Source organism: Meles meles, chromosome 2, assembly GCF_922984935.1.
Source record: "Meles meles chromosome 2, mMelMel3.1 paternal haplotype, whole genome shotgun sequence".
NCBI classification, from domain to species: domain Eukaryota; kingdom Metazoa; phylum Chordata; class Mammalia; order Carnivora; family Mustelidae; genus Meles; species Meles meles.
The window spans coordinates 63,817,208-63,843,569 of NC_060067.1; the positions used below are offsets into that span (position 1 = coordinate 63,817,208).

At 48.5% G+C, this 26,362-nt stretch overlaps 1 protein-coding gene across 2 annotated transcripts in view; it reads right to left on the reverse strand.

Annotated features, from left to right (window-relative positions):
• The window catches only part of STX18 (syntaxin 18), a 115,744-nt gene that overhangs the window by 7,250 nt on the left and 82,132 nt on the right, over positions 1-26,362 (reverse strand). For both annotated transcript variants that reach the window (XM_045994447.1, XM_045994456.1), the window contains exons 6-7: positions 15,224-15,339; positions 6,982-7,070 (exon numbers count right to left, since the gene is read on the reverse strand). In XM_045994447.1, coding sequence (XP_045850403.1) covers positions 6,982-7,070; positions 15,224-15,339 — 205 coding nt within the window. The remainder of the gene's footprint in view (positions 1-6,981; positions 7,071-15,223; positions 15,340-26,362) is intronic.

The following is a 26,362-nucleotide window of genomic DNA, read 5'->3' on the forward strand; positions in this document are numbered from 1 at the left end:
TGCTTGTTGGAACACCAAGACACCTTTGCTCCACTCCAGACCCACTGGGTCAGAAGACCAGGGAGGCATGGGGCTGGATCAGCTTATAGAAAGGGAGAAGTGCTGGGGAAGCACATGCAGGGCCGCCCTAAGCCCCCCGGCAGGCCACCTTGCTGGCTGCTGACAATGCACCCAGACGGCCCTTCTCCTCATGCATGCAGCGGGTTATTTACAGGAATAGAAACTTCACTTCTGACTTTGAAAGTATCAGCTCTGTTAACTGTCAACAGTTACTTGAGTCCAGTATTTAAGGAAAAAATACAATTACTTCGGCATATAGGTGCTAATTTACTTTCAGTAATTCTCCCAGGTCTACTTAGGGTTTTTATTTATTTTTGCTGGCGGCATTTTCTTATTTTTCTAATGACAAAATATGGCCCTGTTCTTTTAAATCCTCAGCTCTTTTATGCTTTTTAAACTGTTCCTAAGGAAGATTCACTAGGGCTTTGAGGTGGTTTATTACGGGAATGTCCCTTGGGAGCAAAGCTCTCTGTTCCACCCCAACTCCAGGGCACATGGCCCCTGCTGCACGTCCTTCTAGGCCTCCGGGTAACTATTACCTCTGAAGGACTCCTGTCAGCCCCACTCAGGAGTGGGACCAGATTCTGGCTCTCATTTCCTTTCAAGCCTTGGGTTCTTAAGGCCACCCGGCAAGTACCCAGTCCCTAGAGGAAGTGGGAGAAACTAATGCCTCGAGGGACCAAGAGGCAATAGGGCTGAGGAGAGAGGTTTGCCAAGGCCAAGGCCTTCATGGAAAGCGGCCTCCACTGGGGGTGGGAGTTACAATGACACTGTGTTTTCCAAAACAACAAAACCTCTTTCCCACAGCCAAGTGAAAGGTGGTCAGTTCATGAGACCTGGTGGGTCTCAGGCAGATCGGGCAGTGGCCAGGCCGCTGACAACATTCCTTGCACCGGATCTCAGGGTGGTTTCCAAAGCTGCCTCGGTGACAAACCTGTATACCTCTCCTCTCATCTGCTGAGTAAGACAGGGAGTGGCAAATGCTGGCCGGCAGGGGCTGGTTGGGGACATGCCTGGGACTTCAGTGAGCCAGCCCTTACAGCCTCGTGGCAACTCCTGGATGACCCTGGACCAGTCACTGGCTTCCGTCGGGCCTGTCGTGTGACCAGGCCTCTTCGTCAAGAGAGGCGGTGATGATACCAAGGGTGGAGAGGGAGGGTTCCTTTACTTTCTAAGCTGGACACCCTTGGGCAGCTAGCTTTCCTGCGCCTGTCTTCATCACTAAAACAGGATGCTAACATGACTTAGTTAGCAGTTCTTTAATCCACTGAGCCACCCAGGCGCCCTAGTTAGCGGTTCTTAAGAGGAAGATGTGCGAACACATGTAAGTGGCTTACAAAGCGCATGGCTCACAGGAAGCTCTCACTGAGTGCAAGTTATTATTATTTAATTTCTCTGGGAGTGAGATTCCAGATCTGCAAAATGAGTCATGAAATGCTCTGAAGGCCCCTTCCATCTCTCTGGTTTCAAACTTTAGAGAGATGCTGTGACTCGAGGTCATCTCACTTGCTCCAGCATGAGAAACACTTATACTACAGTCACTGGGGCTCCCTGGCAGCTGCTGGTATCTGTCCGCCAGGGGGATGGGGACTTCACAAGGTGCGGAACCCAGCAAGGCCTGGGCTCCATGGTCAGCACCAAGGACAGGGGTACCTACAGGCCCCGGGAAGGCAAATCCGCACCCGGGGTCTAACATACGTGTCACCCATCTCTGTGAGGCACCGGAAAGGGGGACGTGAGGCCTGCATGATGGGTAAGGTGGACAAGAAGGGCCCGAGAGGCATGACAGCAGCCAGACTGTCTTTGTGGGCCTCCTGCCATGGCTCTTTCCACTCCATCTTGTTTGGTCTCACACCAAAATGCAGTGTCTGCTCTCAGTACAGACCCAACGCCCCCAGCAACCTCCCCCAACCCCTCAACCACAGTGGAAGGCACCACATTTAAAGGTTAGGAATGGGAGCTCTCCATGAAATGGGGCCAGCAACAGAACCTACCACATGGGGTGGCACACACTAAAGAACGCTCAAGTACCTGGCATGTGGTGTGTGTTACGTGTGTGTTAGGCACTATTGTTTAACCACTTTATTCCATTTAGCAGTCAGTTAGACTTCCAAATAGGGGGCCCCAAAAGGGTTTATAATCTGGTTTAAAGGCTACAAATCCACATTGTGAATACATTGTTACAGAAATCCTTTTCTAATTTAATCCTCTTTACTATAGTTTTAAGAAGAAAATCACTCCTACAAAGGCCTTTGAGTATAAAACGAAGCCAGAAGAGGTTATCTGAATTGCAAAGAGGCAAGAGCAGCAAACCGAACAGAAGACTGTGAACCCACAGGGGCTGGAACCCACAGGGACTCAGCCCAGAAAGCACTCTGTCCCCCTGGCCCAGGACCTCTCAGGGGTCTTCCAGATAGGATTTCTCTGTGCCAAACAGCTTCACACTCATGGCTCTGTGACCCTTACCTCCAACCCCATGTCTGCCCCTGTGAACCCAAAACCTCCCCAGGGTGTGGACTTCAGCTCTTAGCCGTGTAGTGCCCAGATTCTACCAACAACTCTTGCCATGAGGGCGGCCACAGATCACAAGCCCTGCCAGCCAGGGACCTAGTGCTTCCAGGGGCTAGCACAGGGAACAGGGGCTAGGGACACCTTTCATGCAGATCTGAGAGCAGAAGTCACACGCACGTCTTTAAAAATCATGCTGAGGAATACATCAATTAATGCAGGTGGTTTCACTTGACGCAAGAAAAATGAATGCAGCCTTAAAAAGGAGGTATTTTCTCTAAGTAACATCAGAAAACAATTTGGTTTCACTCAGCCTGACCACAAAACATCTGCTTATATTAACTCAAACATTAATATACCTGCATCATGGGTTGTGAATGGAAATTTAATGTGCAAACCATATAACACTCTGCAACCATTTTGGAACATGTAGCAACTGCTCCTATGGGTGAAATAATGAATTAAATTGGTATTATAGGGCTTAATTCACTATTTTCCCTGAGGAAAAATTCCAAAACAGTGATTACGAATTATGACCACAATTTGCTACAACACTTGCCAATTTAAAACCAATAGTGCCCTGCTTCTTTTCATTGTCAGGGTTGAGTGTGTTAAGTAAGATTTGGGTTGGCCAGACTGTAAGATACGGACCTTGGCCATCACTCCCAATTCAGGGAGAGGTTAAGTGAGCATTAAATAGGCGGCCCTCAAACTTCTGAGCGTCACCTCCTTCAGCGCAATCCACTTGCAGGAACCCCGAACAAATTAGGGAGGCCTTGCTGGTTCTGATAGCTTCAGTTACTGATCCTGGGACCCTGAAATAACTAGCACTATTGGGAATGGTCGGTAGCATGTTTACACACACTGACTCAGGACCCAACAAGGAAGTGGAAGGATGGGGCACCAGCAGTCATTAAGTACAGAAAAGCCTAATGATGGGACCCTTTGCTCTTCCTCTGCGTTGTCTACATCCCCTTCTGGAGAGGCGCAGTGAACGCAGGTGTGCCCTGCTGAGCAGCTCCCATGGACCCCACATGCTGCCAGGTACTCTGCATTCCCAGTAGTTCTGTGGGGTGGTGGTTCTTGCCACACTCAAGGCCAGTGAGGCAAATCTTCTTGCCCCAAATTACACTGACAGACAGTGATATAAAGAGGACTTGTAACAGATTCTATCGAGTCCCTGAGCCCACGCAGTTCTGTCATCTCTTGCTAGGATCGGGCATTGGTGGATTACAGACATCCTTGCTGCCAGCCTTTCTCTGGCCCACCCCAGCATGCTTTTAGAGGCTTCTAAAGGTCAGGCATCAGCAAAGGTTAACAAACTTCTGCTGCTCACCACTACCTACAGGAGAAAGGCAAACTTCTGACTCTTACTCCAGCTACTTCATTTATGAAGTGTATAAAAGGAAAAAAAAAACAAAACCCTAAACAGAAGTTAAATTCTGCGACGTACAAATCATTCAAGGGACAAAGCTATGCGTATTTTTTCTCCAGCAAAGAAATGTGGGTCCAGTTACATTATTTGGGGGGAATGTGAAATCATCACTTTCATTAATAAAATTCTGTACAAACTGAAGAGAAACAGATTTTAAGAAACTTCTGCCATCATTTGGCTATAGGAGAAGGGAGTATGGTCTGACTGTCCTTCACTTCCATGGGCTGGCTTCTCCACCTCAGCCTTCCTCCCTGTGGAGGGTCCCCAAGGCGCTGTCCTTTGCCTTGCTCCTTCTCCCCGGGATGCACTGTTTCAAACATCAGCAGTAGGATGTCTCCCACATTCACATCTCTAGCCTGAGCCTCGACTCCTACTGCCCACCAGACATTTCCTATGGATGTCCCAGAGGGTGTCTAAAATGAAATTCGGCATCCCCTGCCCTGCCCAGCCTGCTCTCCCTTCTGACTGCTAGCATCGTTGCCCCAAGTTGGAAAGCTCCAGGCTCCTCCTCCCAGTCCTGTCCAGTCCCCCAGCACCTTTCTCATTCCAGCCTCCACAGCTGTGCCCGGACGCACCCATCATTGCCTCCTGACTAACTGGAATCCACGCCACAGTCCCTCCCCAACCACCCTCCATACTCAAGGCTTCCGGCTGCCATGTCTGCAGGGCCTGGGCACCATGGAGCACCTACTCAGAGGGTGCACTCTGGAATGCTGGAGAATCTAGAGGAAGGCAGGGGCCTGGCAAAGCCACCTGAAGTTGTTGACTTAGTCCCTTAACTCAGAATTATTTTTGCCTGTAAAGAACAAAGATAGCTCTGCCTGGTATTCCAAAGCAAATACCACAGGCTCCAAGGGAACACCCCAAAGCAAGGCCTAGGAAAGTCATAGCCAGTAGTACTATCACTGGGATCAGTTCTATGCTTCTAAGCTAACAATTTTAGAGAGGAAACCACTTGTCTGGGAGGGAGGGGTGGTAAATGTTTGTGAAACCAGATTGTGTATAAAATACATATGAAATGGGGCGCCTGGGTGGCTCAGTGGGTTAAAGCCTCTGCCTTTGGCTCGGATCATGATCCCAGGGTCCTGGGATCGAGCACCACATGGGGCTCTGTGCTCCGTGGGGAGCCTGCTTCCCCTTCTCTCTCTGTCTGCCTCTCTGCTTGCTTGTGATCTTTGTCTGTCAAATAAATAAATAAAATCTTAAAAAAAAAATACATATGAAACTCCACTGAGCTCCAGCTGCCACGTGCGTCACCCTCACTCAGTGCTCTCTGCACACGTGCAGCAGTGACCTGAGAGCCTGCGCACAGGCCGGTCTCTTCTACCCTGTGCAGCAGACAGCTGGCCTGCCAGGGAAAGGTGGGGGAACTCGTGAGCATTTGCTGCATGCCTGGCACCATGACGCACAACCCTCCCAGGCAGCTTGCTCAGTCATCAGCCCCACCGTGGGTCAGTCCTTTATTCAGGCTTGGAGAAGAAACAGCCAGTCTGGAGAGCAAGAAGATTCTGAGCCAGTGCTCTGCTGATACTCTAGGGAGTGGACCAGCACACCAGGCCACCCTCACGGGGCCCAGGCTGCAGACCCCCGTGTGTACCACCGCTCAGTGGAGCCTGCGAGGACGACTCCTCTGCCAGGCTACCCATGTCAGCTTGCTGCACAAGAGAACATATGTAAAAGGCTCGGCATATAGGGGGCATTCATAAGTACACATAATAGCAGTATTAACTCAGAGTTAGAATGTTCTAGTAATGCTTACTGATGATCCTGCTCATCAAAGGCACTCATCATTAGAACACTGCTCTAGGCTCTAGGAACATGGCCACGAAAGCAGACAAGCTCCTCCTCTCGAGGCCCTTGTATTCTAGTGGAGGGATGAGGGAATAAAATGGGGTACAGGGACAGAGGGGCTGGGGGCCACTGCAGGTTGGGTGGCTGGGAAGGCCTCTCTGAGGATTTAAGAGTTGAGACCAGCAAGCAACAGTGAGGAGAATCAGCCTGGCAACACAGACGCCTCGGTCCACGAGGCTCAAGGCTGGGAGGAGACTGGATCCCTCTCTTACTTGACACGGCTTTGCCTCAGAGCTCTACTCCCTCTCTCTTCTGGAAAAGGAGAAAGGCTAGAAATCTGGGGATGGAGGGTTAGTAAGCTCTTCCACTTATTACCAGGACCTTGGGCCAGACACTGCTGCTTTTTGCCCAAGTGAACAGGAGACACTGCTGCGCCCCCACCTGAGCGTGACGAGTGACAGGGTCACAGAGATGATGATACCAGTGAAGTTCCGTCCCCCCTCAACCACTGCACAAGTTAAGGTGCTGTCATTCAGCTAGAGTCACTCAAAGTGTGCCTGTGGGAGCTGGGTTCCCAGCTCAGCAGGTGGAGGACAGTGTCACGCCAGGGCCACTCTAGGGAACACTGCTCCCCGCCCCAGGAAGACGGATCCATTCAGCTTGGTCATGCCAACGTCTGCACGAAGTGTACACAGACACTGCTGTAAATGAGCTGGCAGGGGCCTGTGCCAGACCTATCAGTTTCCTTTTGAAACTCACCCAGAGAGGACAGCCTACCATTGGCAACTAGACCTCGGTGGTTACAGTGTTGCTCTTCATTTCTCAGTCATCGACATCGCTTCTGCTTTCTCCACATTAGCACAACACCAGCAGTGCAAACAATTAAAAAGCACCCCAGCAGTAATTATAAAAAGACCCATTTAGTCTGGAGAACTCTTTTACTGCAGCTCAAAATAAATCTAATATTAGTAAAATTATTCCAAGGCAATTTCTTCTTTAATTATGCTACTGAAAATTTAAAACTTATGAAAAGCATATTAAGAATCAGGAAATCAGGTGGAAAAGTTGTATCTAAAATACTTATTTATAACTTTGAAAACCTGATATGACGGTCAGAGCAAGGGAATTTAGGATGACCTCCTAACTAACACCAGTTAGCAACACCTGACTCGGCAGAAAAACCTTACCATTTGTATTTCTTCTGGGGACAATTCATCGTCACCTTTGCCTTCTCCCCAGGTGCCCAGTTCAGGCTGTGATTCGGCTGGAACCTTTTCTGTTGAAAGAAGAAGAGGAATGAGGAGGAGGAGGAGCAGGAGGAGGAAGAAGAAGGAGGAGAAAAGCAGAAGGCAAAATAATTCATTTTAGAAGAGGCTGGCTTGGGATACAGACACATTGCGAACGTGGGATGGAACAGGATCCTATAGCCTGTTCCACATTCAGTTACTGAGGCACCACACCACGGATCCCCTACCATGTTTCGACGTGTGTGTGCATGTGCGTGTGTGCACGTGTGTGGGGGGAGAAGGCGCCTCACACAGTGTCAGTGCCACGGTGAACTCAGCGAGGTTGCAAACCAAAGGGATGGTCTCCAGAACCAGTCTTCAAGTGTATTTTTACCTCAAAACACAAACACACTCACACGCTGCCTCTGCTTTCTAAATACTGCCAAATATATGGGTTTCCTCATTCACGGAGATAGAGGAAATGATATACCGCTCCCTAACCCTATTCCTCTCCCAGAAGTAACCAGTGTCAGCACTCTGAGGTGGCCTCACAGACTGGCCCTGGCGTGTTCACATACAGATGCAAGTCCCTGCTTCCCCCACACTTCAGTCTGGAATAACATGGGGTTTTGTGTAGGGGGTGCTTTCTGTCTAGCATACTGTTCTGAAAGAGTGTTGCTGTTTGTGACTTTCCTGTATCTCAGGAAACTATCCTACCTCAGTCACCTAGATCTGGTTCCTTCTTTCAAAGTGCCACGCAGTGGTCCGCTGTAAGGACATGCGGCTCCTTGCGGAGCTGCGCCGCTGCGGAGGAACCTCGGTTACCTGGATTTCCCGCTGCCGTAATGGGAAATGCCGTAATGCCGTGTGCCCATTCATTATTTGAGCCTCTCTGGTGTACTCCAGGATAGACGCTGAGCACCAACTGTTAAATGGAGGTGGAGGAACGTTCCAGAGAACTTTTTGACTGCAATCACACAAACGGGAGATGGAGGCGTTTTGAAGTGAACCAACTGCTCAGGCTCCTAGGAAGGGTTGTACCACCCAGGAATATGCTAGAGAGGCCTGCCCGGCTTGAAGGGGGCTGCAGAGGGAACAGGGGAATGGATGCAAGGGATCTGCCCCTGGTAGACTCTGTAACGGGGTCTCTCTTTCTAAAGGCTGACGTTGCATCTAGTGTCTCAGTGCTGCCTCTAGGCTTGTCGGGGGCTGCCAAGTACTGCTTCTTTTTCTTTTCTTCCTCAACCTCAGGAAATTTCCCAGAGCTGAGCTCAGCCCCATAAGATGGGCACCAGTCCAGAGTTTCTGTTTTGAGACTGATTAAGGGAACAGAACGTATGACAGCACCGATTCAGAGAAAGCAGTTTAGGCCAACCCCGTATACAAGGTATCACTCCAGACACATCATCACAAAAAACCTCCATGTCATTTAGAACATGGCGCAAGTTCAGAATAAATGGCTGTTTGTGCTAGACCTATATTTATAAAAGATGTTTATATCTAACTTACATATAATAAATATACATGCAAATATAATAAACATATAACTGATATATAAAAAAGAGACTGAAGGCACCTGTAGGAACTGGGGGGCTGTGTTTCTGAGAGGAATCTTCAGGCAGCAAACTCTGCACTTTGAACTCCCCCTACCTCCACCCCTAGAGCCCTGTTTCCTACGTGACCTCAGTATGGTATCCACGTCAAGCTTTTACTCTGATGTCAAGGATAAGAACACCAAAATTAGAAACACAGGAACATCATTCATATCAGCTCCAAGGATAAACGGATTCTGAGCTGGAACGCACAGTTTGGTAAGAGGATGTGTGCTCTGCAGGCTGCTGACCTCGGAGCCGTCAGGAGCCACCCCGGCTTACCACTGCAACAATCAGTGGGGAGCACAACATTCTTCCCGCCACCCTCTACACAGCCCTCCCGTGGCAAAGCACCAGGCCCCATGTGCAGGCCCTCTGCCTGGCCAGGCCCCACCTGCCTTGCCTGCTGGAGGCCCCGAACTCCTGCCCTTTCCATGCACCGTACTGAAACATCCCATTCCACTCCATGCCTTCTGGCCTCTGCATATTTACACTCACTGTTCCCTCTGTATAGAATCGTTTCCATTTTAGGTCCAGGCTCAATTCTTAGGGCATTTCCTCCTGAAGCCCCTCTGGGGGACTCTGTTTTTCCCATCAGTGCCCTCTCTTAGGGCACTGCTCACATTCTCGGGGGCTGGAATCTTGTCCTTCCCATCAGCTGTGAGCTCCCTGAGGGCAGGAACCATGGCGCACTGGAGAAATGTAGGAAGTATTCACAAATAACCAGACCCATCATAATGCTAGGGGAAACCAGTGTAAGGTAACAAACTGCAGACGGGAACAGGAAGGGGGCGCCTGGGCAGCTCATTCGGTTGAGTGTCTGACTCTTGATTTCAGCTCATCATGATTTCAGGATCACAAGATCAAGTCCCTGTTGGGCTTCTCTCTCAGTGGGGAGTCTGTTTCAGATTCTCTTTCTTTTTGCTCTTCCCCTACTCCTAGGTTTTATTCTGAAATAAATAAAATCTTAAAAAACAAAAAACAGGTCCAAAAAACAGAGAGCCTGATGAGCAGACCTCATGCTGGCATAGTAAGAATATGGAAGAAGGTGGTCTAACATCTGACGAGGACAGAAGGGTTGCATGACCACAGGGCTGCTTGATACCACGGATTACATGAAAAGTAACCAAGCCAGTGGCTTTTTTAAAAAAAATATTATTTATTTATGTATTTGACAGAGAGAGAGAGAGAACAAGCAGGCAGAGAGGCAGGCAGAGAGAGAGGAGGAAGCAGGTTCCCTGCAGAGCAGAGAGCCTGATGCGGGGCTCGATCCCAGGACCCTAAGACCATGACCTGAGCCGAAGGCAGAGGCTTTTTTTTTTTTTTTTTAAGATTTTATTTATTTATTTGACAGACAGAGATCACAAGTAGGCAGAGAGGCAGGCATAGAGAGAGGGGGAAGCAGGCTCCCTGCTGAGCAGACAGCCCAATGCGGGGCTCAATCCCAGGACTCTGAGATCATGACCTGAGCTGAAGGCAGAGGCTTAACCCAATGAGCCACCCAGGTGCCCCCAAACTAGTGGCTTTTTAAAAAAACAGGAGTGTGGCAAGCTCTGCCCAAAACTATACCATCTAGTCCTCTCCTGAAGTATTTTTTGTCAAAGTTATAGCTCATGTTTCAAAAGAGAAATGAAAAATAGCTAAGCTGAAGGATTCCACATAACCCAGACTTAAGTCCTTCTGCAAACTGTAGACATGCTTAGCACAATGTCAATGGGCAGATGCGTAAGCCCGCCAGCTGACCCGCCAGCATCAAGGCTGGTATGGACGAAATGTCAAAGGCCCCTAGACAACAGGGCAGCAGCTCAGAGGTGGGCGCAGGCTTCTCCCCTCCCTCACGAACTCCCAGGTGAGCACACACAGGCCTGGGGCTCTGCATGGCCCAGTCCCATGACTCCCAAGTGTCCCGCCCTGAGACCCTCCCTGAGCTCTAGGCTCACTGTTTCCACCTGAAAATCCATCAGATGTCCCAGGCCTAGCACCTGCAGACAGAGGAGAATTCTGGTGCTGCCCCGCCTGCTCCTCCCAGCCCTGCTGCCAGACTCTGCTTCCTCCTGCCCTCCTCCTCCCGGCTGTCCATCGGGCTGCTCGAGCCCCAAGCCCTGGTGCTCCATCCCTCTGCCCCTCACATCTCCCATCCCACCTACTCACTCATCTGCAGCTCCAAAATATGGCTGGAGTTGGGAGCAATTCTCTCGACCACCACCTCCATCGCCACTGCTGCCTGACATGTGACACTGTCACCGCGCGCCCGGACGGCAACAGATCCCGACAAGCCCCCTGCTGCCACTTCTTCCTCACACGGCTCCATCCCATGCAGCAGTCGGAGAGGCTCAGACTACAGTCTGATCTGCCACTCTCAGCCTGAAAGCCTCCAGGGGCTTCTGGCCACACACAGAATCAAAGGCAAACCTTGACCACAGACCATACGGCCGGCAAGCTCAGGCCTCGGGCTCCGTCCTGTCTGTCCCTGTGTCGTCCTCACTAGGGCCTCCGTCTGCAGAGTGTGCACGTGCGTTTCCATGTGCCAAGCTCATTTCCCCCTACACCTCTTCGCTGGCTGGGTCCTCTGCCTGGAGAAATTTTACCTTCGCCACATCCCCTGTTGCATCGTGCTTCACTTTCTTGCACTTCACAGACACTGCCTTTTGTCAAAGTGAAGGTCTGTGTTAACCCTGAGTCAAGCAAGTCTACAGGCACCATTTTTCCAACAGCATTTGCTCACTTCACATCTGTGGGTCGATCAGTGTGGGGTATACTGCCATTTAAATAACATTAATTCTTCTCATCCACAAACTTGGGATGCTTTTCCATTTATTTGGGTCATCTTTAATTTCTTTCAACAGTATTTTGTCATTTTCAAAATATAAGTTTTATACATTGGTTGAACTTATTCCCCAAGTACTTTTTGGTGCTTTAAGGGAATAGTTGCTTTTTAAGTTCTACAGCTCTACAAACCAGCTCTACAAATCAACCTAAGACAGGTGATTTGTGGAACACCAACTGCAGAGGCCAGATGCTGCCAGGCCCTTCATACGCGAGCCCATGTGATACTCACAACAAACCACGGCCACATGGTGCCACAAGAAAGCTCAGGCTGAGGGTTTACATAACTCGTCAAGGGTCACAGCTCAGGACAGAGGCCAGGCTGTGAAACCAGGTCAGTCTGACCCCAAAGTCACTTCTGTGACCTCCTGCTGCAGCCCTGTTTCTGCTCTTCCCTTATGGACCCACAAACAGAAACAGATGAAGGTGGGATACACAATGGTAATAGCTTTCTTTTGGGGAAAAAACCAACAAAATGAACTATTTAAAAATCTGTTATATATGCAAGAATCTGTACAGACAGGAAATTGTGTACATTTTAAATATTCAGATTTTACTAGGCCTTGGGATTCCATGTAACTAAGGGAAAGAGGACTATATAACAAGCATCACCGAATGACCTGAAGGGAAGGGTGGTCTGTGCAGTTGTGGGGACAGTGAGGCTGAGCCAGCAGAAGCAGGCAGGTGCCAGGGTGCAGGGGAAAAGGCAGGAGACGACTGGCCACAGGGCACCTCAGACACATCCCAGGACCAAGAGATTGTGGGGGTGGCAGGAAGTGTCTCAAGATGCAAGGAGAGCAGTAAGCAAAGGCAACACCAATGACAACTTCCTACCTTCCCCAGGCCCCTAAAAAGTCGGTATCATCACCCCCATTTTAAAAATGGGGGAACTGGTGCTCAGAAGTGCCAGGAGGTGTTAGAGCTGGGATCATGACAGCCTCAGAAGAGACATTCTTCATACCATCCCATCTCCTATGAGGGGCTCCTGAGCTAAACTGGAGAGTTTGTCCTTAGTATCTGGAGTGCTGGCTGCGTCAGGAGAGAACCTCATGATTATAAAACAACAAGTACTGACTTTAAGATGAGAATATAAACCGTGAGGAAGAGGGTTCTTTCAACCTGATGGGGTATTTCCTATTGCCCAGAGGCAAGAGGTTCCTTCTACATCAGGAAACACTTCCACAGTAACTAAAAGCAACTGGTGCTCCCGACCACCTTCCTGCTGCCTCTCGTGGTTTCCAGTGATGGATTGTTTCAAAGATTTATTAAGCACCTCCTGTGTGAGGCGCTGTTGTGGGTGCCAGTGTTAGAGCAGTGAAAACACAGAAATTTCCTGTCCTCGTAGAACCTACATTTTAGTAGGAGAGACAGATCATCAAGAACATAAATGAGTAAAACAAACAGGATGGTGGCACATGCCAGGGAGAAGGATAAAGCAGGGAAGACAGGAAGTGCTGGGAGGCCTCAGACCTTCATCTTCCCTTTACTCACCCTCATTCTGGGGGGATCCTAGCCTGTCACAGGGGATTGATGTTGCCTACGGACCTGTCCCCTGACCTCCAGACTCATAAGCCCAACTCCTTACTCAACATCTCTGCCAGGCATCAAAATTAACATGCCTGACCCCGAGTTCCTGATCAAACCAATCTCCTGCATCGCAATGAAGGCCAGCAAGCTTCACCCTTGTCCAAACCACCACAACCTTTCTCGACCCCTCCTCCTTGCCTGTCCCACATACAGAAGCGAATGCTGTGGCTCTACTTCAAGACATATCCAGAATTCCAGCACTTTCCCCCGCTCCCCTGCTACCATGCGTGTCGTGCTTGTCTCTGGGGGACTTCAGCCTCTTCACTGTCCCTATTTCTCTTCTTCAACAGAGCCACCTCTGGGGCCCCATTCAAACACAGTGGCTGGGACAGTGCTGGCCTCCCCATGGCTTCCCACCTCCTTCAGAGTAAAAGCCGCAGTCCTCAAGCAGCCTGGTGCCCTGGCCTGGCCTTGCTTGCTATCCCTCTGCCTCGCTCTCCAGCCTCCAGGCTGCTTATCCACCCTGCCAGGCGTGCCCTCTTCTCGGGGCCTCTGCACGTGCTTTCTCCGGCCTGTGACACTCTTGCTCAGAGACACAGGCCTCACTCCTCGCTGCCCTTGGGTCTCTACTGAACTATCAAGCTCTCCAACCTCTCAGATGGACCTGATCTCTCCTATGACCGGGACCCTCTATTGCACAGCACGTACAATGACGGTACACTACATTGGTGTGATTATGCCGTTAACTTGTTTCCTGCTGGACTGTAAGCACAGGGGCCTTATTTTCTACTCAAAAGACTATCCCCAGCACCCAGCACAGTGGCTGGCACAGCAGCACTCTGTGTGGGCTCTGAGCTCAGCAAGGGCAGACAGCTCTTCACTGGAGAGCTGGCCTCAGCTGGGCCCCAAGGATCTGTACAGGCTTCTCCCCACTCTCATCAGCTCTAACAGGATTTCTTGAATGAATGAGTGATGGAATGAGCATGCTGTGTCCAGCATGAGTAAATTTAGACATGCTATCACCATACGCTGTCTCATGAAAAGCTGGGCCCCATTAGTTCATGAGTGATGCTGGGGTTTTCCTTCATTAGGGACCAGTGGAGATGGGATGTGTGCAAGGCCTCCGGCCTATGGGATCAAGGCAGCCCCCAGAGAGGACAGGCTTGGGGTCTATAGAGAGTGACCCACGTGCTGCCCCTTAGTTTTGACTTTGGACAGGTTATATAATCTCTTCAAAGCTCGATTTCCTCACACATAAAATGACGACAGTACCACCTCAAAAGACCCAATGAGACTCAATCTGTTGGTGGCCCAGCATGAGCCCAGCACAGTGGAGGACTCACTGGATGCTGGTCTCCCCACTGCTCCTCATGGACACTGTTTCCAACCACAGAAAGCGCCGCTGGCATCTTTCAGGTAATCATTCCCACACTGCATTCTGAATTCCCTCTCTTGTACAACACAGGGAGAAAATCAGACGGAGAGGCAGTACAGATCTATGTACTAATCCTGAGTCCACCACTTATGAGTTTTTTAGTTTGCCAGCCTCTCCCTGCCTCTCAGAAGGCTCACCTCAAAAACCAGTCCACAAAACCCATCCCAGAGGGCTGTTCTAAGGATGGTGGTGCTGTCTGGAAGGATTCAGGGCAGTGCTGGCGTCCGGGAGACACGCCAGAAAACGACAGCCACTGTGATTAACATGGATGAAGGGACTGAGGAAGACGGCCGGGCCCCAGGGCCTCAGCACGCCATCATCCTGAGATTCATGCAAAGCAAAATCCCACCTCTGCTATGCTTGAGATACAGCAAACTAGGCACGTGCTGCCTACACAGGGTGGCCAGGTGGGGTCAGTGATAAGAGGATGCTGAGATCATGAGAAAGGGCACCACATGGGGCAGGAGAGGCAGTGTCCCACCTTTCCTGGGGCTGGAGGGCAAGATTCCTTGAGCAGAGTGCTCTTATATTCCTCCTGGTTCAGAGTCCCCAGCCCCCACCAGGGTGGTGCACCACAAGTCAGGTCCTCTCCCTGGACTCTGCCGGTTCTGGGGTGACTGGAGGAACCATCCTGCCCAGCCCCAACAGGCATGAGCTCCTAGTGGGACAGAAAAAAAAAATGCTGTCCTTCTGTGTTTCCTTTGCTTTATGCAAGTACAAGCACCACAAGGTGTCTGGGACAGTGTTCCTTTTTCTGCTTTGTATTTTTGCCAACACGTCATAAGGAAGAGATGCGAGGCAAGACTTGGGTTTCAGTTCATACCTGGGTATTCTTCAGTAGCAGGTTTTTCGTCAGACTCTTGTGAAGGATGCTGTGAACCTTTCTCAGAAGACGTGGATTCTCTTGTCTTTGTATTTGGCTCTGGTTCCAACTTAGATCTAAACAGATAAACAGCAATCATATAATTTGCTGACACAACAAGATTCTGTTCGGACAACAGAGGGAGTCACATGTGACCTCTGCACATGTGTCCTGTGCCCTCTGTTGGAGAACAGGGCTGCTAAGCAGCAGCCATCCCAACACACTTCCCGTGGGGCACTTACTACAAGGGACCAGGGCCACCGCCTGCAGGGGGAGGCTGGGCACCCCCACCGAAGCTCGCAGGGGGAAGAATGCAGTCAGTAGGTGTTGCAGGCAAGAACGCACAAACCCACCCCACATACTGACACCACACTCAACACGTGCGCGGTGAAGCCTGACTGCTCAACAGATCCAGGACGCGGGTTGTTTCACACCAGTGCAGAAGTGTTGCTAAATACACACACACCCACACATCATGTAGTATATGTGAGTAGTATCTTAAATAAATTCACTACAAAAACTCAAGCGACTTGTCTCAGGAACCAAGGCCTCTGCACTCCTTCTATGCCTGTCCTTTTTTCCATCTTCAGGGTGAGCCTCAATCTCACCTCACTCAGAGAGGCCTACCCTGATCGTCCCATCTCAAGCATGCTCCCTCATGTCCCACTGTGCCACAGCCCTTATCTTCTTCATTGGCAGGCAGCATCTGGGATGACCTCGCTAGTTCCCTTGTTTATGGCCTGCCTCGCTCCACTGGAGGGCACACTCTCAGAGCAGGGTCCTGGGCTGTCAGTCACGGTCACCGCGCAGCCCCAGGTCCCAGATGAGTGCCTGGCATTCAGTGTTTAATAAATACAGGTTGAATGAATGGATATCTTCTGACGGTCAGTAATTAGCTAGCAAGAGAAAAAAGCCTGTTGATTATGAAACAACAAGCCTTGTAACAGATTTTCTGGGACTCACACAGCACTATAAAAATTATGGGTAGATTGCTAAAAAGATCTATGGTGAATTCCGTATTACTAGCCAAGAAGACTACACATAAAAGAAACAATGTAAGAAACATGTAAGGACGATCTTGTTAATGCCAGCTAAAATTCACGGAGGGCTTATTATGTATTGGGCATTTTTCTAAGCACACCAAATGGATAAATTTTTTTAATGCCATACATCCCTATAGGGTAGGTAATGATACTACTGACCATCTTCCAGAGGAGGAACTGAGGTATATGGAAGTGAGGAAACTCGCCAAGGTCAACCATTTCGTAAATGGCTGGGCTGGGATGTGACTTAAGGAACCTGCATCAGAGGCTGCTCTAACAGCTGCTCCATGGACAGCAGAGTCTACCCACCATGTTCCATGAATAGGGGCTTCTAGTAGAATGAATCTGAGAAAACCGAGTCAAAGCTAGATGGGAACTTAACAAAATTTTAGAGCCCTTAATAATGCTAAACTATATTTTGAATTTCCAAAAAGGATGTCTTTCCCAAATAACCTGACTGCAGAGACCATTTTCATGGGGCTTTTGGAAAAAGACTAGTGTGCTAATAAGAAAGGCTGTTTAGGAAATGCTCTCCTACAACATTCTTAAAAAAATTTTCCAAAAGTAACGAACATCAACCTCCCTAAGCATCCAGCGATGGTGGCTGGGAAACAAGTCAGTCTAAAGCTTAGTGCCTCAAAACAGCAATAACCATTGACCATCCATCAGTGTTTCTGGGCCAGAAATTTGGGAGTGGCTTGGCCGGGCAGTTCTGACTCTGGGTCCTTCCTAAGGGTGCAGCCTGAGGCCAGCTTGCCACATGCCAGCCTGATGTCGGGAAGAGGATTCCCTAACAAGAAGGCTCCTTCACATGGCTGCCAAGCAGGTGACGGAAGGGAGCCTCGTTCTCTCATCAGGGGTCCACGGGAACATAACTGTCTCCCCAGAGCAAACAGTCTCTGAGACTGTGGCAGAAGCATAGGCACCTTTTATAACAGCCCAGAAGTCGTACACTGTTATTTCCGCCCAGCTGTCATTTCTGCCCGATGCCATGGCCCAGGCAGTTACAATGGTCCCCTCAGGCTCAAGGGGAGGGGACAGAGACCTCACATCTCCCTCCCAGTGGAGCAGTGACAAAACTGATTTTAATAAGACCATGTCGGATGGGATATGTTTAGATGCAGCCATCTTTGGAAAATACATCTGCTACTCCAAGTATCACAAATACAGAGATATAGTTATAAGGATATTGATCACAGCACTATTTATGATAACAAAACAATGACTTAAATTGTTCACCAAAAAGTGCCAGGTTGACAGGGAGAAGATTCAGGAAAAGAGAAAACCCTATTTGCAATAGCCAAAACAAAAGATAAAAGACTAGCAAGGACAACAAACATCACAGTATAGCTTTAACAAGAAAAGCCCAAACCCATGTGTGAAAAGCTAAAAGATGTTCTTGAAAGATACAAAAATATCCTGTAACAAATGGAAAGAGATATATTCTTAGATGGGAAAAAGAAATATAAAGAGGTCAGTTCTTGTGGAATTTAAGAAACACAACAAATGAAAATGGGGGGGTGGAGAGAGAGAGGTAAACCATAAAACAGACTCTCAACAACAGAGGACAAACTGAGGGTTGCTGGAGGGGAGGTGGGTAGAGGATGGGCTAAACGGGGGAATGGGGACTGAGGAGGGCACTTGTGGTGACCACTGGGTGCTGTCTGGATGTGATGAATCACTCAGTTCTACCCCTGAAAGTCCAGGAGAAACCCAGATGCAGCTTCCAGTTGTCTTCTCCCGCTGAAATACGACAGACAGCGCCTAATTCTCCCAGCAACGGGAATGAATGCACATACAGAGTGCTGTCCACACAGAAAGCTCCCTGGGGCCTTGGCATACGGCCTTTTCACTGGGAGTCAGTCATGCAGCTGGAAGCATCCAAGTAGCTAGCCTTAGTTACTCAGTCTTCAGTTCCTCCAGAGGTCAAATGCAAATAGTCTGGTCCAAGGCCCCTCTCATAAATCACACTGTTGGCATAAACTCTCTGGTGTGGCCGTGCGAGGCTCCAGGTGTGCAAAAACAATACACCCTCTTATTACACAGGATACGCCAAAAGCTTGGAGATTATCTTCCAAACACTGGCCCAGGGCCAGTTTCTTCACAAGGTGCAGAGTTGGGACATCCTAATGCTACGGAGTAAACCTTCTCTGCACAACTTCTAGTCCAAGTTTGCTAAAAGTTTTCATCATGAAGGCTTTATGATTAATTTTTGGGTGTACTCTTGAGAAAGAAGCAACGTTTTGCCAGGGCAGAAAGGGAAGCTAGGAATGGGGCCACTGAGTCACAGGATGGTCTCTGCACTCTGGAGAAGTATTGGCTATTTTAATAAAGAATTATTTTATACTTTCACAAGCCACGGATGAGAGTTCCAGTTGTGGTATACCTGTCCCCCAATATCTGTCATTTTTATTTGAGCCATTCTAATAAATGTGAGATGGTATCTTGTTGTTTTGTTTTGTTGTGAAACAATCACATGCAGAAAGATCTTCAGTACAATCTGAAGAATCCTTTCTCCTGAACCACCAAGAGTAACCTGCCAACCTGTCCCTTTCACCCCTGAGTATTTTAGGAATTTCCTGAAAACAAGAGCATTCTTTGATACAACCAGAATACAACATAAGAATCACGAATCTTCATGTCGCTACACTACTTCCAGCCTTTCCCCGGACCCCATTCTATTTTGCCTAGTTGTCACAATGATTCCCTTCCTGACAGAAAGATCCAGTTCAGAATCACACATGGCATCTGGTTGTCATTTGTCTTCAGGCTCCTTTGGTTCAAAGACTCCTATGCTCTCTCCCCAAGTTTCATGACCTTGATACACGATGATGTGCCAGTTATCCTGTAAGACATCCCCCAATCTGAGTGTGTCTGACCTTCCTCATGGCTGGATTCAGGTTACTCATCTTTGGCATAAAAAGTGATATTCTAGTTACGTTCTTTCTCAGTGCATTCCATCAGGCTGCCCATGGTTTCACTTTGAGAACCTGACTGAGGTGGTGGCTGCCAGGCTTCCGCACTTAACCCCCTTTGTGGTTAAGAAGTTAGGGGGGACAAAGCACTTTAATACTATACTCTTTCCCCCTTTGTAGTTAAGAAGTTAATTATCAATTTCAAACCCTCAAAGTACACACTTCTGTACTCCTATATAGATGGACTCATTTTATTCAGTGGACTATTTTATTCAGTGGGTTATCATCTGCTACTCTCTTTTACTTGATGCTCAAACTGTCTCTAATTTGGTCAGTGGAAACCCCTTCAAACTGGCTTGGTCCTCCTTCCATGTTCCCATCATCTCTTGAGCCCTTTCTTGCTGTCTGCTGCAACAAAATGTTCCAGGTTAATGTTCTACTTTCCCTGCCCCAGCCCCAGACTGAGCCGTTTCCACAAGGAGCCCTGGTTCCTGGAAGCTGAACCAACTACACAGAAGCCAAGATCTGAGTGCTAAGCAGGCTTATGGCTACTGGGGTGTCCCTGCTTCCAGGCCTATTTGCATACCCACACATACATACTCATTTACAACCATATTTATTTCTATTTCCACCTACGCAAACTGCAAGCCAGGAGTACACCCTGGTACCTTTCCTTCCAACCCAACACAGCAGGGTTCATTCTGGCTTCTTCCCTTTCACTTCCCCAACTGTGTGACATCTGGCTCCCATCATCCTTATATATTTACTTATTTGACCAGTACCCCTACATAACCAACCTGACATCTCCACTGCTGCTCTGCCCCCCACAGGGGCACGTCCCTCTCTCCTTACTCTGGCTGTGACCAGCTTGGGAGACTGTGCCCCCCAACCCCCACTCCTGCACACACTCACCCAGCTCTGCCCCACTCTACAGGGGCAGGACTCAATTGTTTAGGAAGAAGGGCTTAATTGACTTTTAAATAAAGGGCTCCTGTAATGTCTGTAATCCTTTGTGTCGAGAGTATGCTAATGTGCCAGTTTTTAATTTAAAATGAAAAAAAGACTGCAATGCAGTAGACAAAGTAGAGAGCATTTTTTTCCCCTAAGTGATAAAAACAGATCTCATTATACACAGAATGTCTACTGCAATCCTCAGGGAAATTACAAATTAACTAGTTGAAGGCACTTTGAAAAAAGCAATTTTTAAAAAGTCATCAGAAAGATCAGTTTATGCCCCATGATTTATTTAAATTGATTTCTCTAACTGAAGGCTGAGCATTTCATAGCTGCAGTCAACAAGGTTTCCACCTGGCCAACATCTGTTCCAGGTCCCTTATTTGAAAACTCTGGGATTCTATTTAAAATTTAAGAAGAGTAGAAAGAGACAGAAAGAGGGACGAATCAGGCTTTTCAGTTTTGAAACAAGAAGGTATGTGGAGGAAATTCTTTGCCTTACACACAAGTTAAAAGAAAAGTGATTATTATTCCAGAGTTAAGTACGGCTCTTACACTTTTTTTCTGCTCCCCATCAAGGCTCTCGGTAGAAAGAAGATATTTTTGGTACAGAATATTAGATACCATCATTCCAAAAGTGGCTTTCTGACTCAGGTACCCACCCCAGCACAGGCACTGTGTGCACACAGAACAGGAAATGCCTCCCAGCGCCAGAAGTAAGCCGTCCTCACACCCACCCGGGTGTCTACTGGGCATCCAGCCCCAACTGAACGAAGTGTAGTCCACAGACCTGTGCCAGACGACGAAATGTTTGTTACTGGTCAGCTACTAGACAAGCAAAAAAACTAAGAGCAAGAAACGTTTATAGCGATTTGCCACTGCCGCAAAATCAGAAACACATCCACTGAACAGGGTACAGAGTTCAGATGGGACTCCAGTGCTGGGGTCGGCCGCAGCATTGGTGTGAACCTGACCTGTGCCGGGAAGTGCGCATCTGTGTACAATGGATGACAGACAACACATGACAAAAAAGCAGTCCCTCACCTTGAGTTGTGAGCCAGGGTCAGCACTCTTTTTCTGGAAAGGGCCAGATGGTAAATATTTTAGGCTTTGGAGAACATAGATGACCTCCATCTTATTCTTGGTTTCCTTTTTTGTTTTACAAACCTTTAAAAATGGAACAACAATGTTCAGCTCGAGGGCTGTACCATCACAAGAAAAGGCTGGACTTGGCCCAGAGGCCATGGTGTGCTGATCCCCAGTTCCAGAGAGTGAGTCCTACCCAATCATGGGTCAGGAAACAGGGCACATGCTTTCAGCTCTCGGATAAGTAAGATCTGAGGATCTAATGTCTAACACGGTGACTATAGTTCTAACACTGTATTGTACTACTGAAACTCGCTAAGAGTAGAACTTAAACAATCTCACCCCCCAAAAAGAAAGACAGACAAATATGTGAGGTGACAGGTCTGCCAACTGGACAAGAAGAGCAGGAGCCATTCCACAACGTGCCCGTGTATCTAATCACCAAAGTGCACACTGTCAGCATCTTACAAGTTCACGTCACTTACACTTTGATAAATCTGAAATTTTTACAAGGGACAAAATCACTGCTATGGACCTCATATCACATGGCATCACTTAGAGTTTTCCTTCATCTTTGTTGTCATCATCCCCATCCCTCTCCCATTACTGGGAGAATTTACTGAGCTCTTAGTATGTGCAGGATCCTGGGTTTTGGGGCCAGATTTTAAGATGTAAAAGTACAAGGCTGCCCTTGCCAAGCTTCCAATCTAGTTGAGACGAGGGAACTGAATCATAAATAATAATACGAGTATACTCTGTAAAGAGCAGGTAAGCAGGGGAGAGTATGAGCCACAAGAGCACCAGTGCCTTTTTTCAAAAAGGAGGAGGAAAAAAGGAATGTAGTGAAATTTTGATTTTTCGTACCAACTTAAGGGAGTAAATAATAAATGTAAGGTCAAGCACCCAGCCACGGTATCAGGCAGTATTTCCTGAAGTGTGTTTGCCCGTGGTTCAGGAGTGAAGGACTCCACAGCGAAGAGGGCTTAGGAAAACATAATCAAGGCACATGGCAACGTACACTCAAGGCTTGTTTGATCAAGAAACTATCTTTAGAGTAACAATTACTTAGATCACCAGAATCCCCTCAGGTACTTTAGGAAATTTTCACCTTACCCTTCATTAGAATTAACAGTAGATCTGCTAATATTCTGGGAATTAACTTTGAGCTACATGGGTAAATGCAGAAGGAGACTCATCCTTCCTCCGTAATGTTTCGTATCACCCAATGTGAGAAGAAATCACCGTCTTTCAGGCAGTGGGTTTGATCCTTCTCAAATCTCCCTTGAGATAGGAGAAAATAGCCAAAAGTTCCCACTCTAAGGACATCCTAGTACTAGTGAAAGTAAAGTGTTCAAATCTGGGCCCAAACCAGTGCACTTTAAAGCCAGGTCATGAGTAGACACAGGATCAGATAACCCACCCCTGGGTAAGAAAGAAACAGAATTTACAGAGACAGGCCTAACAGTGTAGGTTTGAATCTGTTCCGGGGCTCCTATCTAGCCTACTGTGCTTCCAGACACAATCCTCTGAACTTGTAGAAATGAACATCGGAGGTTTGTTCTGGTTTCTAGACAGCCACCTTAAACCTCTTCCCCAAGGAAAAGCCAGTAATACAGGACCTGATTACTTTCTGAAAAGGGGAAATGTTTCTGATTAATTCAGATGGCTTTTAGAGTATATTCCCAGGAAGGAATGTGATAGTTAAATTATAACCAAAATATTAGTGCTTTAAGATGGTTAAGAGGATAAAGGGCATATTTCAAACCCTTTTGGGAAGACAAGGCCACTTGTACCGATGTTGTGTCCAACGGTGGCTCACAACCTTTTCAACTTATAAGCTCTGACTGTGTAGACCTGAGGAGCCAGGCATGAGCGACCATGCCTCACTCCTTCCCTCACTCAAGTACCATTAATTGAGCACCTACTTCGTGGTAGCCTCTGATCGACCCAAAGATAGAAGACACAGTGTCTCTGCCTTCAAAGGGCTCAAGGTCTTAGCGCGGAAAAAGAAGAGACAGGAGACCACAGTGAAAGTTCTCACTGGCCATCAGGTTCAGCTAAAGACAACCGGCAGCAGATGCCACTGCCAACTCAGAGAGCACAGCTGCTGGGGAATGGAAGAAAAAAGTCACACTTGACAATGGCTCTACCCTTCTAAGAAAACAGAGAGAGAGAGGGAACAGCAGAAAGATCAGCTGAGACCACTTCTGCTTAATGAGCAAAACATTTCACCCATTTTGGAATAAGCGCCCTTTGCTACAAGAGACCAGCATGTTATCACCACTATATGAAAATGAACACCAGCAGAGAGTATCTTTCTCCCTACACTATGAAAGACTTCAAATTAACAGCCTGACAGTTCCCTCTCTACCAAATATGCTTTACTTCTGCCAAGAACAAAAGAAACATGAGAGTAGCAACTCTGCCCTAAAATGGGAGCACTCGGGTTTCTCGAATCTAGTTTAGGGAAATGATTTTTATCAATAACCATCACCAATCAAGACAAAACAGTACAAAAACAACCCACAAATCCAACTTGTGAACTTATCTTCGGGCAACCCGTCATTCACTCACCCAGCAGCCCTCAGGAGCGTACATGTTACACCAACGTGACAGTGTGCAGGGAACTCACACAGAAAGGAGCCACCAGCAAGGCCCGTGGGGGCCAGGGAGTCTTTACAGAGCAACCAACATCTTAACTGGGGCTGGAAGGATAAATAGGAGTTTGCTTGCTGGAGGAATGGGGAAAAGAGGGGCAGAAAGTACAGGGATACATAAAGGGCATTCTGGGCAGAGAAATGAGCAAGAATAAGGCATGAGGGCTTCAAAGAACAAGGCTTCCTGAGGACACAAAGTTATGTAGGGTCAGAGCAGAGATCCATAGGGACTGAGTGAGAAGCCAAGGCTGCTGTCTGACTGTTGTGGGCCTTGAATGTCACACTATGAAGCTAAGCTTCTGTAAGACACGGGAAGTGAGGGAGTGGTAACACTGTATGTGCGTTTTAGGCCATCATCTTCTGGGACGAGGTGAGGAAAGAACAGGGAGGAGACCAGATGGGACTACATTGTGTGGGTCACATAGCTACTTCCCTCAAGGTCTTTTGCTCAAAGTAACTGGCACAGGCCAGCTATGCAGTAGGAGTCGAGCCTATACTTGACTGTCGAAATGAGAACAACTCCCATCTGACTGATCTTAATTTGTCGAAACCTCTGTTGAGAACCAGGAAGTGAGGGCAGCAGCAAAAGCTTCTTCCCACTTTTACCTGGGGTACCTGCTAAGTCTCAAGGGTCAGGGTCCGCTTGGGTCAGGAAACATAAATGGGCGCCTATCCCACTGGTGGGTAGGGGGCCGAGTGACCACCACCCCGGGGGGGGACGTTAAGTCACTGGTGGCCAGGCCTGCGCTTCTCCTCCAGGATGGCTCTGGGCATCCCACCACTCGCTCTCCTCCCCAAGCTGGGACTGTTTTCATCCTCCATCATCGCTTTCCCAGACCCTCCTCTTTCCACGTCCAGCACAAAGCCCATTGTTAGAGAAGTCTACCACGTTACCCCGGCGTTCAACCTTGGTTCAGTTGTGTGATGCCGGGCAAGGAGCCCACATTCTCCGGGCCTCGATGTCCTCAATAAAACCAGACATCAGTATTATTAGCAAGAGTAGCTGTGAGGATCCAACGAAACCGACACGCCAACAAGCACAGGGTGAATGCGCCATCGTGGTAACAGCCCAACTAGCATGTTACCACTCCGGACATCCCAGTGTGTTTTGTTCTCATGACCCAGTAAGGTGGGGATCTTGAATTTTTCCATTTTACAAGGGAGGAAACTAAGGTGTCGAGAAGTCAAGCGATCTTCCCAAAGTCACACAGCATCTCAGTGGCAGAAGCAGGCTGTCCGGCTTGACTGTGAGCTCTGAGACCCGACACTATGGTACTCCTTAGTTCCCTTTCCCCCTTCTGAGCTTGTTAATGGGCTAACTGTGGCATATCCCGATTCAGTGGGCTAATTTCTCATGTTTCTATAGCAACCCAGCCTGACTCTAAGCTCCTTGAGGGCAGAGACTTTACCTCTTTCTCTCTCTCCCTATCCTCATCACCTTGCTGTAAAGAATAGTAACTATTTGCTGGTCGATGACTTGGCTCATCTACTCACTATCCCCACAGATACTTCTGTCTGTCAGCATTACAATTTCAAACCTGCCTCACCAGTGCACAGAAGTGTTAATACAGCAGGCCTGAGACTACCCTCCTGGGCAAGGCCTATGTGCAGGCTCAGCCCTGCACCAGTGTCTGGGAACTGGGGCTTTGGGAGGATTCCCATACCCCTAACTGCTGAGGGGTTCCCTGTGCCTGAACTGTTGTATGGACAGCGTGGTGTTTGTAAGAAACACTTGCCTTCCTGCCACGAGTCTGAAATTCAGGCGTACGCCAATCAGGAAGGGCCTCTGTGAGCAGCCCCCAGTGAGATCCCTGGCCGGTGGGTTTCTAATGAGCTTTCCCAGCAGGCATTTCTCACGAATTGTCACAAGTCTCATGCTGTGTGACTCCACTGAAGGGGACTCTTGGAAGCCCACTCCCAGCTTCCTCTACAAATCACCCGTTTCCCTTTGCCATTTGCTCTACACCTCTTCACTGTGACAAATCCCAGCCACAAGTTCCGCAGGTCCTCCTAGCATGCCCCCTAACCTGGGACTGCGCTAGGGGTCTCGGCATAACCAGAATTAAGAAAATTTGTCCCCACGCAGTATGTTCTGTACCTTCTCCAAGAATGCCCTAAAATAGTTCCAAGGTCAGTTTAGAAGTGGTCAAGAGTTGAAGCCGGGACCTAGCACTGACTGCTCCAGCCGCAAGGGAAGCAGCTTCGAGTCCCTGTGCTCTAGAAGCTGGCATGCACCCCTTCGGGGAGGACAGGCTGGGGAACAGACACATGCCACAGGAGATACTAAAGGCCGGCTCTGATGCTTTCTGGCTTTGTGGCCTTGTGCAAGTCATTTAACCCCCTGGGGGCTTTAATGTCCTCACTTGCAAAAGGGGGTTCCTAAGAGCACGTGGCATTAAGTGCTCTGTTAGAAGGGAGGTGTGCACTGATGATCTAGGGAACGCC